The 17,113-nt window shown below is 34.6% G+C and overlaps 1 protein-coding gene across 2 annotated transcripts in view; it reads right to left on the bottom strand.

Moving 5' to 3' along the window:
* The window catches only part of DIAPH3 (diaphanous related formin 3), a 472,405-nt gene that overhangs the window by 229,468 nt on the left and 225,824 nt on the right, over positions 1-17,113 (bottom strand). For both annotated transcript variants that reach the window (XM_028526818.2, XM_028526817.2), the window contains 2 exons: positions 9,234-9,328; positions 4,495-4,596 (listed from right to left, as the gene is read on the bottom strand). In XM_028526818.2, the coding sequence (XP_028382619.1) occupies positions 4,495-4,596; positions 9,234-9,328 (197 nt within the window). The remainder of the gene's footprint in view (positions 1-4,494; positions 4,597-9,233; positions 9,329-17,113) is intronic.

Here is a 17,113-nt window from a genome sequence, read left to right as displayed (position 1 = left end):
TAGAGCACCAAAGTTTCAAATGCAAATTTTTAGGCCTTTTTCCAAATTTCAGGTAATCTTCTGATCATTGAATATTTACATATCTTATTTCTCACACAGTTAAACCATGTTAACTGTGAGCATAGTGATTTTACTTGGTGGTTTGCTGGTCAAAAGAATACAGCAAACAGTTTTTAAAATGCAGTCATACAACTAAAACCAGGGTCTGCTCAATAGGAACCAGTAGGGTAAGCAGGCAGTATTTGGAGGGATGAACAAGGAAGTGCTGGGGGCAAATGCGGAAGGAAGGAATCTGGCAAAAAAGACAGGCAACTAACTGATCTAACGAGTTTCTGGGAAGCATATTTTCACTTCTTCATCTTATTAATAGAAAGTTAACTTGAATAAAGCATAGGGCTAGATCATGCCAAATATAAGCCAATTTCTCAATAAAAAATTTTGCTCTGGCCTATTCAAGAAAAATAATTTTTCAAATTAAGCAGATCAGTCAATAAATACTTAGTATCCTCTGCTTAGAACTAACAAAATCAGCATGTAAACTATCTCCATCTGAAGTTACACAAAAAGAAACGGACCAACTCCCAGAACATTCCTCTAAACTAGCATTTGACCAGAACCCTTAGTCAAAATTTTTGATACATTATTTTTCATGCACCAAAATCTCTCAGAAAATACAGGACATACAAATATACTATAATCAGCTACTAAAACAAGTCAATAATATCATTAAAGTTCTAGGCCCTGAATTCATAGCACTGGATGTTAACTCTAAAAAGTACCAGCCCACCAAACACCACCATGTCACTGCTACTACTCCACTGCAGTGTTTAAACAGAGCCAGACCTAGAACCCCTGAGTAGCATTCTAATCAGATTGGCCAATGTCCGAGTCACAAGGACAGCAGTGAGGTTCAAGAAGGTACCTTAAAATTCAGAATTACTAGAAAAAATGGATGAGCAACTAAACTCTTAATTTCAAAAACATATCCATGTCTTGTACTCATACATTAAGACTCTTCCTTTAGGAATGGAGACAGTATCAGCATTTAAAAATGTGCTTCCAATTTCAAGGGAAAAAATAAATAAATGTGAATATGAAACTGTATTACAGGAAACCTGGAGAGAATATAGACATATCAAATGCTTTAGTGGTTGAAAAAAAGCTTCAAGGACTTACACTTTGATGGACACTGACATACTATTTCTGAATAATATATATGTATACGAGTGTAACAGTGTAGGACATAGAGCCCTGGAAAAATTGTATGTAAAGTAATATGAGACAAAAGAGAAACACATTTCTAATTTATATGTTACGTCTTATGTATTCTAATAAGTCTTTAATCGACTCTGGTTACTAGCATTTTAAATGTGTTTCTTTTGCACACGGCCTTTCTATCAGAGACAAAATAATGAAAACAAATGCCACAGTCCAGGTAAAGCTACTTTTTGTTTGTTAATTGTTTTACAAAATTCTTGTGTGGAATTAAAGCTGAATATATAACGCAAACAACTGTAGTGACTCTATCCGTCGCTGTATGGAATTTAGATGGATGTTTATATACAACAACACTTGAGAAATCTGTAATTCGCAAGAATCAACTATAGTAAAACTCACTAGCAAGTAATATAACTAGAGTTATAGCTAATTTCTGTTAAAATGAAAAATAATGCTAAAAATCATAATTATCAGTCTATAGAACCTGAGAATAAAACAGAGCTAATCACAAATCTATGGTGAAAACAAATGAAAAGGCAAACCACAGCTCTAATTAGGGGTTAAAAGGCCATCTCTACCCTTGACGATTCCTTATTTATGACTCTGATGATTTTTTAGGTTGAAATGAGTAGTACATTAAATCTAGGCTAAGTCAGTAAGTAAATACTTGTCTACAAAGTAAAAGCATATAGGAATCTGCAGTTTACCTTACCTCAATGTTAACAGCCCATCGTCAATAACAGAAAGATAATTTCATTAAATTTGTTACTTGAAACATGAAACTTAGAATTATGGGAATCTTTCAGAAATATATGTGATAATTATAATCAATTTCCTAAACCTACCAAATTATTATATTATTTATACAATGTTGATAAATTGAAAACATATCACTTTAATTAGCAAACTTAATATTAAACTTTGAATGTAGAAAGAAAACAGAAAACTTCAGGCATTCCACACAGTTCCATACTTTATATCCATTTTTATTGTGTAATTCCCAAACATTCTTTATAACTTTATCAGGATTCCCCCTCTTTTTTGGGAGGGAACAGGGAGTGGAGAAGTAGGGGAAGCTAGACTGAGAATGGTAAAATGTTGAAATAGAAAAAGGCAAAGGTAAAGAATGACTTGACAAAATACAAAGTTTTCAATTGTTCTTCAACTTTCTATTTTCTGCACCAAAACAATCATATTTTAAAATGCTAGAACTACACTAACCAGAACTTAAAACAATGTGTTCAAGGACATTCATAATCAATAGATGATAAAACACTGCTCATATTGTCTGTAGCAGATGTTTTTCATGAGCATTACTCTTTTTACATTAAATTCCATTTGTAGTCAGGTATGACCTGTGATGGAATATGTAGATTCAAGGTCAAGTTTGAGTTGACAAGTCATAAAAGGGAAGTGGTCCATCTGTCTTAAAACTATAACCTCTAGTGCCAGTATCTGGGAATATAATTATTTTAATGTTCTGACCCCTATGAGTACACTGCTTATAAATCACAGCTCTTTGATTTGAACACTACTATTTGAATAGCATAACCTGGCTATTTTAAACAAACCTAAAAATATTTCCTAGTTTGAGTTCATTCTTCTGTGACAATCATGAGAACCTGGGAACAGTTTCCAATCTTTTCAGTGATAATGAAATGTTAAAAGACATTTAATATAAACTTGTATGTGTTTCAGACTTAGGGTACTTGAAATATATTACAACATTATAATTTTACACCTATGACTTTCATTCAAGGGTCAAAAAAATGGCCAAAGATAAAAAAAATGCTAAGTAATCTATGGTTAAAAATTTAATGTAAATTCTGCCTTATTCATTTACTCTCATATGGAAGACAATGCAAGTAGAACACTATATACGGATTAAGTGAAAGATAGTGATCAGGTAACAGGAAATGAAGCAAACAAGAAAATATGGAAGGGGGTGAGGAAAAACATTACCTTGAAGAACTGGGGGAAAAAATGAAAGGTACTTTTGTAAATATAGTAAGTTAAAAAGTTTCATAAGAATTAGAAGACTGTGAACAGGAAAATGCTGTTGGGGGGGCGGGTTTGGTTACTTCTGTGTTCTATTCAGTTTTATGAACTTGGGGAACAAGAGGAAAGGGGAGGCATTGCAGGGAGGGCTGAAAAGCATGGTTTAATGAAGAGACAAGAAATAGATTTCTTATTTGAAGATCTTATTATTTATTTTTTAGAGAGAGAGGAAGGGAGGGAGAAAAAAAAGGGAGAGAAACATTGATGTACTAGAGCTGCCTCTCACAAATCCCCAAAAAGGGACCTGGCCTACAACCCTGGCATGTGTCCTCACTTGCATTCTAACCAGCAACCTTTCGGTTCACAGGCTGGAGCCTGATCCACTGAGCCACACCAGCCAGGGCAAGGCAGGAAGGCGTTTTATAGCAAATGCCAACAACATGCAAAATATGGTATGAAGACCTAGTCCTTCGGTCAGTCAACCCAAATTTTCCAAATTTTATCAAATGCAATTTCATCATATCCCTGGAGGTTGGTAATAATATAACTGAAGAGGTAATAATATAAAAATAATCATATATATACACATACACATATGTGTGTATATGTATATTATGAGTATGCATATTTAAGGAAACACTAAAGTATTGTCATGATAAGTGAGTGTAACCAACCTCAAAATGGTAATTTAATGGTAGGAGAAAAAAGCAGGAGAAAGAAAGCTTGATAAAAATCTTAAATTTGTTACAACACAGCTCATATATAACAATGGCAAGTCTTCTCACCTCTTCAGACCCGTTTCTATAAATAGGAAGGTGGAACAAAATGATTATCAAGGTTTCTGAAGATTTTGTAAAATGTATTCATTTTTGAATGTCATTGCCAAAAAAAAGTAATAACTATATTTCTAATTTCAGATCTAAAACATGAGATGAACTGAAGTGATTAGAACAAAAAAAACTGAAGTTACTCTTGCAATATGCTAGAATGCATAGTTCTAGAATAAATCATAATTTTGATTTTACATTTTGACATTAAATAGAGAATATAAAAATCATGTTTATATTTTAAATTATGCCTTGGACTTCACTTAAGGCTAGAGTTTCAATATGTATTTTAAATGAACATAATTTCCCATAAATATCCTTACATTAAAAAGAAAGAGATGAACCTTAAAGGTGTGTGAGTAGTAATGATGTAAAAAGCTTGACATTTTCTTTCCTGTTTTCCACAGTATTAAAATCCCCTCAAAAGAATTAGCACTGAGACGATACTTACCACAACAGCAAACTGCTCTGGTTCACTTAAGTTGTTATAGTCACTCTTGAACTGAGATAGTAAGTTTAATTGTTCTTGATCAGGAAGATGCTTTATTAAGTTCTAAAAATTAAAACCAAAAGAAAATGTCTTCACTAAATGTGCTTCTTGAATTCTAGGAAAATTTATTAATAAACTCTGGGAAGGAAATCAGTAAAGAAGTTAATCTTTAGTTTTATTTCTAGGTAACCTCCCTTTATACTAAGACTTAAGCAGCAGTCTCTGCATCTTGAAAGCAATTTTCTTCTTCTCTATCCAGCCTTATTATATATTCAAATCAAGCACTACTGAATGTTTATTTGATTAGCTGTATAATGGAGAAAGAAGAACTCAACCTATACCAAAGAAACAGCTTTCTCACCTGGATAAATGTGATCAATTACACTTCAGCTTTAGGGAATTAAATGTCAGAAATTTCAGGCAAAGCCAAACATATTTTAACACTTCACTCACAGCGATAAAAGAAATTATCATATTGCTACTAAAAGGCAAGGGAAAGAATAGAAAAGAAATCAAGAATATTACGACAGTTCTTGCAAGATTTAACCAAGTAAGTATGGTTTTAATAATAAAAATAAAGGTATCTCTATAATACAGACAAAGTAATTCTTCTAATGGGACAATCTGAAAGTCGTTGAAGGCACAGAATGATACATCTTGCAGATAAAAGCATACACAGAGGGAGATCCTTTAGGAGTTGAAATGCCTGTGGCTGCAAGGCCCTTTGCCTGAGTTATGTGTCATCCAGAAACCAGATTCAATTGGCCATTCTGACTCCTTTGTCCATGCACAGCCGTTCCCAAGCCACACACACACACAACACACACACACGCAAGAAACACTCCCAATGGGGAAAGAGCAAGGAAATACATATAATTATGCTTCCGTTTAGTACTTAAATGATTATACAATCCCTTGGACAAAGTTTACATACATTCTCTGTGTCAAATGTATTTGACTGTAATGGTTATAACCAGTTAGTTTATTGATAATAAAATTAGGAAACATAGAGTGGTTGGTGCTCACAATCCCAAGTTATAGTACCAGTATAGTTTGTGTAAGCTAAAATTCAAGTACAAATTTAAATTATGCCTATATCATGCTATACACATTAATGGGGGGAAAATCCCTCAAATGTGTTATTAGTTAAAAAATAATGTTAGAGAATGTTCTATATCAAAGTAGTTAGATCAAAGAACAAGTTTTTGACTGTGTATCTTTGAACAAAAACTTGGTTGACTGGTCAAACATAAACAAAAAGTGGCAATGTAAGATCATCCCTAAAAAATATTATTATTACAAGCTAAATAAAAACATACAGGTATATGATTTTCCCATATAAATAGAAATTTCTCTTAGGAGAATTGCCTGAGACCAAAAGACCTGGTTACTTAGGTTTTCTTTTATTTTTTAAAATATTTTATTCATATTTTTAGAGAGAGAGGAAGGGAAGGAAAAAGAGAGGGAGAGAAATATCAATGTGTGGTTGCCTCCCATGCACCCCCTACTGGGGACCTGGCCTGCAACCCAGGCATGTGCCCTGACTGGGAATTGAACTGGTGACCCTTTAATTTGCAGCCCATGTGCAATCCACTGAGCTACACCAGCCAGGCTATTTATATTTTCTTATAATCATTCTAGTTGACAGTTAGATTGTTTGAATTATTTATTACATCAGGCTTCTAAATTTCTTCAGCACCCTTTATATGACCATCCAATCCCCTTGAATATTTTCAGTTAATATATAATTAAATTTCAATTTCTCAGCAGAAATTTTTCACTTCATTATTTTTTCATCCCAAAGTAATAAAACTATTGTGATTTGTAAGAGTACAGGCTCAAATTTCCTTCATCCTCCCTTCACCATCTTCCCCATACACTATAAATCCTAAGATCCCATCAAACTAAACAACTCTTCACAGTGGCCCTCACACGCCCAGCTTTTCCCCCACTCATAGCTCAGGGCGTTATTACTGACAGAATGACTGCCCCTTACTACATTACTGGCACAACCTCTCTGCCATTTTCCATATCACACCATACTCAACCTATAAGTACCCTTATCTCCACGCATGCACATACCCAGCACTCCCCTAACACATGATGTAGTTCTATAACTATCATAAATCAGCTATGTTTGTCCTGTATTTTAAATAGATGTATATATATCTATGTGTGTGTGTGTGTGTGCATGTGTGTGTGTAATCTTTCTGGCCACACTGTCAATTCTATAAAGGTAAAGTCTGTGCTCGAGCCTAACACAGTGCCCTGCACATTGTGGGTATCACACACAAACACACAGAGCTAAATAAAGACTGATGGAACAAAGCTAAATGAATAAAGAATGAGGTGAGAAAATGACATCAATGCTGACATGCTGTTATGTATGAATAAATAAATAGATCAATAAATAAACCAAAATGAGGCCATGATTTGGTAGGTTTGAACCTACCAAACAGTAATTATTGCAAAGCAATGCTCATTCCCTATCCTGTTCAACACAGGCAGTTTTTCATTTTAAAAATATATCACCATAAGGAACATATAATTAAAATTAAAAAAGAAACTTCAAATACCATGAAATTCTTGTTTTTTTTAATGGCTAGAGCATATGTCATTATGCTATGAAGTCCAAACTAAAGTTTTAAATTTTAAATTTATAAGACCAGTTTTATATTTAGGAAGTATGTTAGGCAGAATAATGACCCAATCTCCCCCCAAGATGTCCACATCTAATCCCCAGAACCTGTGAAAATACTAGGTTATGTGACATAGAGAATTCTTTCAGCTGACCTTAAAACAGGAAGATTATCCTGGATTATCTGGATGTACCCAATGTAATCATACATAAAGGTCTTTATAAGCGGAAGAGGGAGGCAGCAATCAAGTAGGGGGGAGATATAACTATGAAAGAAAGGACAGAGAGACGCAACACTGCTGGCTTGGAAGGCAAAGAACTGTGCCCATGAGCCAAGGAAGGAAGCAGCCATGGGAACTGGAAAAGACAAAATATAAGCATAAGTATATATTAAATATAAGTGTATATATTAAATGTAAATACATATATATTAAATATGTGTATCAGGGTCCGGCACAAATAACGTTCCTTGTTTATTACAAAATCTTTTATTACAAAATCATAGGCGTGTAATTCTCTGTAACATAGCAATATCACACTCAAGCACACCATATGACATTTTAAGTAAAGTGTTCAAATTAAAACTATAAATTATTATACCGATATGATTGCCCTACAAACTACAGTCAAGCAGGCCTTATTTCTGTCGGACCCTGTGTATATATAAAACAAAGTCTCCCCTAAAGTCTATGGAAAGAAAAGCAAGTCTGCCAACACCTTGACTTGGGACAGTAAGGCCCAGGCCAGACTTCTGTTCCATAGGAACCTATGATAATACACGTTCATGTAACTTAAAGCCACTAAATTTGCGGTAAATTCTTATAGTCGTAATAGAAAATTAATATATTAATAAGCTACATGGAACTTAATGCTCTTTAGACATGAATTTCAAATGCAAGTACTTGTTTTTCCATCTCTATACAACAAAAGCCAATGATCATCCAAGCCATTCATTCAAGCAAGTTAAAATCAACTCCATGAATATTTAACAAATGCATTATAAAAAATATGAACATGTATAAAGTAGAAAAATTATCTTTAAGAAACTTGAAATCAGTTAAGAACAAGGCACATACACAATCAACAGGTAACAAAGACAAACTTCTAGTAAAAAGAAACTGTTAAGGTACTTAAACAAAAATTGTTGAATTATGTAGATTATGTCTGAGAGACTCACAGCACAAATCACTAAGGGGATTATATTCCCATCACATTTAGAAGACAAAATAGGAGAGGCAAAACCAAGAACAAATCCTAATGTTGCAATTTATTGATGAATTAAAATGTTTAGAACAATTTTAATTACTTGTTGAGACTAACAAATAACCCCTATTTTCATTTTATTGCTAAAACATCATTTTCCTTCCACTATAAAAATAAAAGAAAGTAAACTGAAGATGTCATCATCTTGCTATATAATTTGTGATTTGTTTCTCCAATTTTAAATTCTATCTAGATATGCTCTATGTGGAATTCGGCAAGTAACTTTGGTACCACACTAGCATTTCTTAAAAAATACCATGAGTTGAACCCATTAAAAAAAATCTTCCAGTCTTCTAAATGAATTCAGAACACTATGCAAACTATCTGTGGTGTTCACAGCACAAATGACTCCAGTAGGGATTGTTAGTAAGGTTGCTCTAAAGGAAGAGACATCTCTCTCAGTCTTTTATATTAAATAATAATACAACTTCCTAAGACATATAAGCCTAAGAAAACACACAGTGGAAAGATTATACAAGTAAATTTAAGCTAACATATCACTAGTCTTAACTGTAACAAAAACAAGAATGTAAAATTAAACAACCTGGCTTTCAGAAAACAGTCAATTAAAATAATTGAAATGTAATCATTTTGATAGTATTTATTTTGTTTGCACTTAAGTGAACATTCGGAGTTTTATCTCCTGGCAATGCCAAAGTTAGGCTAAAACTAATTATGCAGCAATGATTTTCCACTTGAATGGTTTGGTTTAAGAATTTTGCTTCACTTACAGATTTCTATTTAATGAGAAGCTTTGTAATGAAATGTTGGAATTTAAGCTCTCTGCCCATTGGTTTACCTGAATCATGGACTCTGCCAACTGTGTTTCATCCACTTCCAATATCATCATTTTGATTTCTTCATATGGTACCCGAAAAGAGCTCAGGAAGATTGCTGACAGCAGGTGGGTGGTGGGGGGGTTGTTCATAAAGAATAAAGTAAGAAAAGAGTTTAAGATGTGGTTCTATATGTAAAATCAAAAATATTTCATAAAACAAGATACTGTAAAACATTTAATAAAATTACTGTGAGAGAAACTTTCATTAGCACATTTTATACTTCTCAAGTTTTAGACCTATATCATTATCCTGATGCTGAGGTTGATTGATTATTAATGAATAGTTATTAGCTTATCAGAGGAATGGCGGCAACTTTCAAGTGATAAAAAATAAAGTATGTTTGGCCCTGGCTGGTGTGGCTCAGTGGACTGAGTGCAGGCCTGCAAACCAAAGGGTTGCTGGTTTGACTCACAGTCTGGGCACATGCCTGGGTTGTGCGCCAGGTCCCCAGTAGGGTGCATGTGAAAGGCAACCACACATTGATGTTTTTCTCCCTCTCTTTCTCCCACCCTTCCCCTCTCTAAAAATAAATAAAGTAAATCTAAAAAAAATATAAAAAATAAAAAGTATGTTTGGTTCACTATAAAAATAACATATTACAAAGAAAAGTACCACAAAACCCCAGTGTGTGCATATATTTGTCATAGCATGTGTGTTGTCGACTTGTGTAATATTTTTTAGCCCTACAAAATAGTTTAGGAAAAATACTTTAAGAAAACTGCTTATGGCATTAACACTTCTACAAGTTATAATAATACTTTACTGTTCAGAAATATTACAGACATTATGGCAGAGAACTACCTTTTGTATGTAACTAACACTTAAATATCCAATATTAGAAAACAAATTTTCATGGAAAACCATCCAAATGAATTATATGGGATAATATGTTATTACTGAGAATTCCAACATTATTTACTTTATTTTTGACTCTTCATATATCTAGTATTAAAATGATCTTCTCAAAAGCTATTGCAGTATATAAGGATACTTTCACAGCATTAGAGTTAGTGTTTTGGCTGTTCTCCCTTATTCTACTATTACTGTGTTTCCTCTCTCCCGTGACAAATGTCGCTTCTTGAACATACCTAGAACTTGCTAGCCAATAGCCCACTGACTTGTATATACTGAACTGTTTCTCATAAGGCTCAGAAAATATGATCCACTTTCTCAGAGTAAGGCTGTGTTCCAGATTCCTGAGGATCCCATGTATCATCCACAGCTGAACAACCAAGTCACCGTCCATGTTCTTATCACTAGCTTCATTCCCACACTTCAGAACTCAATCAGTCATAAGTCTGGGAATAGTGCTATAAATTATATATAAAATATGTATCTGTATAATCCCTATCATCCCAAGGACAAGATGGGATAAAGGATCTAAATAAAATTGTAATGGAATTATAAAAAGATAAACCCATAATAGATATTAGAATTAGAAGGCACAAAATACGATAACTAATATATACTTTTGAAGAGTATAATAATTGAGGGGACAATGAATAATTGATGGGACAATCATGTACATCATGTACAAAACAAGATGCAAATGATTGTAGAATTAAATGTAAATATTAGCAACAGAAAGGAATACTAAAAGAAATTTAGCATAGCAAATTAGCTCTTTTATGGTTACAGAACTCCTTAATCATAAAAACCAGTGGAAAACATATGCAAAGATTGATATCTGACAACTAGAAAGAAAAACACTCCTATCAAAGTATTCATACTTAAAACAATTAAAAAGCAAGGAAGTTGAAAGGATAAACCTGCTTCAAAATTCACAGAGCACTCGTTTACCTTCATTCAAAATACTGTGAGGTCCAAATAGAAAAGTGGGCAAAATGGGTGTAAATTCAATTAAAAGAATATGAAAAATATGATCAAAATAAATGTAACATGCTAAACCTCAGGAGTAAGCAAATTGAGAACAGAAATTTTAGAACCCTTAAAATTATTGATTCCATTTCAGAAACAATAAATTCCACTCAAGAAATCTAGTCTATGGAGACACAACAAACAACATACAGAGAAGATTATGTCATTAAATAAAACAATGAAAAGGCTAGACTTCCTCTGAGGCATAATATAATAATTGAGAGAGAAAGAAATGATAGTTTTATATTTTATGCAGTAAGGCAAAGTAGAGAGATACTTAAAAGACAGATGTAAAAATATATTTTTAAATCTTAATATTATATACATTTCTGAGCTGTCTTAAAAGTAAGAAAAGCATAACCTGTGATAAAATAAGTATTTAAAGAAATGAAAGAAAAGTTTGAAACACTGGGCAGAAAAATAAAACAATACTAAAAAGGAAACAAAATGATTTAAGGAAAAAAAGTCAAACTTTTAGAAATCATACATATATACATAAAACTACTGAAGTACAAACTAAGCATATGAATTAGACATCCAATGAAGAGACAATTCATGACATGAAAGACCACAAAAGAAGCTACCCAAAGTGTAATGTAAAGAGATGGAAAAATACAAGGTTATAAGACACAGAAGATTAGTAAAGATAGCTAAAAACTATCTATTTCCAAAAGAAGTAGAGTTCCAAAAGAAAATTACAAAAAGAACAGGAAACAAACATATATGAAGAAAAAATATCAGAGAATTTTCCATAAAGAGACACAAAACATCCGATCAAGGAGGTTCAACAAATTTCAAACATAACTTTTTAAAGCCACACAAAATTGACTCTTATAAAACATGAAGCATTCAGAAGGTTGTAGAGCAGGAACACTCAAGCGCTGATGGTGGAAGAGCACATTGGTGCAGCCACAGAATAGGTGTATGTTTAGAGCAGGGGTCACCACACATTTTCTGTAAAGAGCCACACAGTAAATATTTATGATCTGTGAGCTATACAGTCTCTGTCACAGCTACTCAACTTTGCTATTGTAGCACAAAAGCAACCATAAACAATGTGTAAACAAATCTGTTGGTTAAGGTCCAATAAAACCTTATTTTAAAAATTGGGCATTGGAAGGATTTAGCCTAAGGACCATAGTATGCCACACCTGCCTCTGTGACACCAAAAATGGGAAACCCCAATGCAACCAAGCACTGAATGAATAAAGTATGATATTCAAAATTTACACTGTAGATAGACATACTTCATTCCTTCACTTCTTCTATATTTATAATTCATCCATTACTTCCAGGTATTATTCCATAATTAAAATAGTATACATACTGAACACATATTTAGAAAGACTGAGCTGTTTTTTAAAAATAGTTTATGAATAAATTCTTTTGTGGAAAACTAAGGACAAAAAAAGAAAAAGAATTGAAAAGGGCCTAATGCATAAACTCAAAAGACAGAATAGACTTCAATTGTTTTAATATTTTAAAGTTACTGAAAATAATGGGACTCAATTAAAGACTCCAAAAGACCCATTAAAATTAACATTTTTACTAACACGCATCTTATCCTTCAAAATGGGATTTATATAGATTCCAGTGGGAAGCTCTAAGTTCAGTGAAGGAGTGTAAAGTGTGCAGATTTTGGAACCAGTCACACATATTTCCTGCAAGGGACTTACAAATATTTACACCTTTATATTAATTTGTAGATCTCTAGGTTCCTCCCTAGAAATCTAATATTCCCTCTGAAAAGTCTGCTAAAACATATGAACCTTGCAAATCTCCTGAGCTATCTCTTGATCCTAGAATGGCCGGAATTCTCTTTTATTCTGGACCCAGAGTCTTTGCCAAAACATTTATGAACTCAAAATACAGGGAACCTCACCCACCTTTTAATAAACAGGTAAATAAATAAGTGATTTTTATAGATCCTTTCCTCAAATTTCTATAGAATATTTCAGATAAGAGAAATCTAAGAAAAATTATCTTATATTTCTAAGTGACAAGATAAAGTCTTGTCACTATCATAAGACTCTTCTCAGAATTCAGTATCTCAAAACTGAATTCATCATAGACAAAAACCAGCTGTGAATCAAACTATAATTATAGTAAAGATTTTAAGCCTTCTAAAGCTTCTTAAAGCTTAACTCATAACACGTGGTGTAATCAGAGAGGGCAGAATAATACAGAATGGATTACATCATAATATGGCAGTATAAATTCTGGACCTTTTGATCTTATATTTTAAAACATGATTACCAATTAACGAATGGGTATATATCCTCTAGTGAAAGTAAACAAAACAGTATCCTGTTCAATGACAATATAATTGTGTTATCCCTAAATAGGAATAGTTATATACCTATTGGACATTTTCAAAATTAGCAATCTTATTCAAGTCGCTGAACTGCTACACCCACCAGATTCCCCACCTACAATGGCTACACTACTACCTATGCCATGGGCTGTACTAAAAGATTGAAGAATAAAATACAGAACTACCACATTTAGGCAAAGAGTAATTAATATTATAATTAAATTTAAAATCCTGCTTAGTACATGTTCTATAATATATAAATAATACTAAAGTCCAATGAGTCACATATTCAACTTCAAGATAAATAAATATATAAGCTAACTTATCATGGCTGAAGCATCTGAAAAGCACTCCATGTAAAATAGTACTTCTTCAGGACTGATAATGAGGCCATTTATAGAGTCAAGACTAGGAATTTGTAATGCAGGTCATGGACATTTTTAAAGAAAACTGACTTCCGGCAAGATGGAGGAATAGGTGGACGCACCGTACCTCCTCGCACAACCAAGATTAGAACAACAATAATTTACAGACAGAATATCACTCAGAACTGACAGAGGATTTATCTGAATGGAAGTCGGACAGCCAAGAAGTTGAAGTAGACCCGTACATCCAGACTGGTAGGAGACGATGAGCCGGGTGGGCACGGGGCTGGCGTGGGGCTGGCGCGGGTCGGCGGTAAGCGGAGGTCGGGGGAAATTTGGCGCGAAATCGGCGCAACAGCCATCCCGCACGCAAGAATGCAGCGGTGATCCCCAAGTACGCAAGCTGCGGCTGGCGGACCCAGTGGGGCAGCGATTGTGGACCAGGGCAGAGCTTGCAGCCCAGGATCCCAAAGAAGGGTCTGAGCCCAGGAGAACTGAACTACCACCATTGTTCCCTCCCACTCCCACCCCCGCCCCCACATATAATGTCACAATCTAGTGACTGGGGTGCCCAGCCCTGGTGAACACCTAAGGCTCTGCCCCCCACCATAACAAGAGCGACCAGACCAAAAAAAAAAAAAAAAAAAAAAAAAGGAGAGATAGGGAAAGACATAAGACATGTTTCCAACAGAACAGATCAGTCCCCCAGGACTCATCCTTTTGAGCGACCAAGAATTAGCCAATCTATCAGATGCACAGTTCAAAACACTGGTGATCAGAAAGCTCATGGAATTGGTTGATTTTGGGCGCAATTTAGATCAAAGGATGCAGGTTACCATAAAAGAGATGCAGGAAGATACGCGGAGGAGAGCCAATAGTGAAAGGAAGGAATCTGAGTCTCAAAACAATACAGTGGACCAGAAGGAAGATAGAATCAACCAAGTAGGAAAGCATGATGAAATAAGAATTCAAAAAATCGAGGAAAAGCTTAAGAGCATCCAGGACACCTTTAAACGTTCCAACATCCGAATTATAGGGGTACCAGAATGGGAAGGAGAAAAGCAACAGATTGAGCACGTATTTGAACAAATAATAAAGGAGAACTTCCCCAAGTTGGCAAAGGGAACAGTCTTCCAAGAAATCCAAGAAGCTCAGAGAGCCCCAAAGAAGTTGGACCCAAGAAGAAACACACCAAGGCATATCATAATTACATTAGCCAAGGTAAAAACGAAGGAGAGAATCCTAGAAGCAGCAAGAGATAAGGGGACAGTAACCTACAAAGGAGTTCCCATCAGACTGTCAGCTGATTTCTCCAGAGACCTTACAGGCAAGAAGGGGCTGGAAAGACATATTCCAAGTCATGAAAGGCAAGGACCTACATCCCAGACTGCTCTATCCAGCAAAGCTCTCATTTAGAATGGAAGGGAAGATAAAGTGCTTTTCAGATAAGGTCAAGTTAAAGGAGTTCATCATCACCAAGCCCTTATTTTATGAAATGTTAAAGGGACTAATCTAAGAAAAGAAGATAAAGAAAAGACATGTATAGTAAAAGGACAGCAAACTCACAATTATTAACAACCACACCTAAAGCAAAACCAAAAGAAACTAAATAAACAACTAGAACAGGAACAGAACCACAGAAATGGAGGGCACATGGAGGGCTAGCAGCAGGGGGGTGGGAGGAGGAGAGAGGGGGAAAAGGTATAGAGAATAAGTAGCATAGAATGTAGGTTGAAAATAGATAGGGGGAGGGCAAGAATAGTACGGGAAATGTAGAAGCTAAAGAACTCACAAGTATGACACATGGACATGAACTAAAGGGGGGGAACGTGTGTGGGAGAGGGGGTACAGGGTGGAGGGGAGAGAAGGGGGGAAATGGGACAACTGTAATAGCATAATCAATAAAATACATTAAATAAAAGTCCAAAAATAAGAGAAGGGGAAAAACTACACTATTAAAGTTTTACAAAAAAGGAAAAAAAAAAAAAGAAAATAACCATCTCTTTCAGATCACAGGACACAAGACTTTTTGATATTATCCAAGTTAATAATGCTTTAAACTGAGACCATGTTCCTTTAAAGAGGAGAATTCCCTGAAATACCTGTATTATGTAATAGTCCCCAAAACTTTGGTGGTCTAAACACAAAACAAAAATAAATAAAATATTTCTAACTGAGACTACGTGTCCATCACACACATCTGAAAGACAGGGCTTGCTTACTTATGATCCTCCCATCAGGACGATGGACGCTATTCTGACCGCCATTCTGGGGGAATGGAGAGAGCACTGGAGCTTCTCCCACAGCAATTAAATGTTTCCACACAAAAACTACCTCATCTCCATTTCCACTGTCATTGGCCCAAGCAAGTCACATGGTCCACACCTAACTTGAAAGAGGCAGGGATATGCAATCGACTTGTGGACAGAATAAAGATCTATGTATTGGCCAATAGCATTAATGTCTTCACATTTTTACAGGGATCTCAGCAGCCTACACTGCAGAAAAGGGATGGCCCTCCATCATAGTGACTGTGAAAAAAAGGAGGTTCCTGAACTTTCACAAGAGGAAGGTATTCTCTGCCTTTCGTATACACAGCCCCAACTCCCTCTTCAATCAGTAGCATTGATCTTAATACTCTCAACCAAAAAAAATTTTGTTCTAATACTTCCTAAAAGCTTACCTGAGGCATGTAATAATCGAAAGGCAGATTAAAAAGCCATGTTAACTGTCCATACCTCTAGATTCTCCACATTATATCCCACTTGCACCATCAGAAAGCAATATGTACAGATAGTATCTTATTTCTAAACAGAACTATCTTTAATGCATTTAAGCAGCAGTTAGAAATGAGTTAGAAGCAAAATCAGCTTCTCCCACAGTAATTCAGTCAGGAAGACAATTCAATACTAAGTATTTAGCTCCTTATAACAGTAATTAAATCTAAAATACTTTCAGTTAGTACTTTTGAGGAAAGTCTTTGAACTGTTCAGATGGAATAATGAAATTCATTTTGCTCGTCATTCCTTATTTCCATTAATATTCCAGCCTCCTTTATGTGTGATTAAGTATTACAAATGGTAGAGATTCAGAGGTATAAAAGAAATAATCCACTACAAATTTATTTCAAAATAAGTCATCTGCCCTGGCTGGCATAGCTCAGTGGATTGAGTGTGGGCTGTGAACCAAAATAAGTCATCACTTACTTCGTTAATTCTTTATTTATATACTTAAAAAAGAGAATTTAAATTTTTTTTTCAGTTATGGAAGATATATTTTCATT

Source organism: Phyllostomus discolor, chromosome 11, assembly GCF_004126475.2.
Source record: "Phyllostomus discolor isolate MPI-MPIP mPhyDis1 chromosome 11, mPhyDis1.pri.v3, whole genome shotgun sequence".
Classification (NCBI taxonomy): Eukaryota; Metazoa; Chordata; class Mammalia; order Chiroptera; family Phyllostomidae; genus Phyllostomus; species Phyllostomus discolor.
The sequence above is the reverse complement of the archived record's forward strand: the minus strand, read 5'-3'. Positions and strand labels throughout refer to the sequence as shown.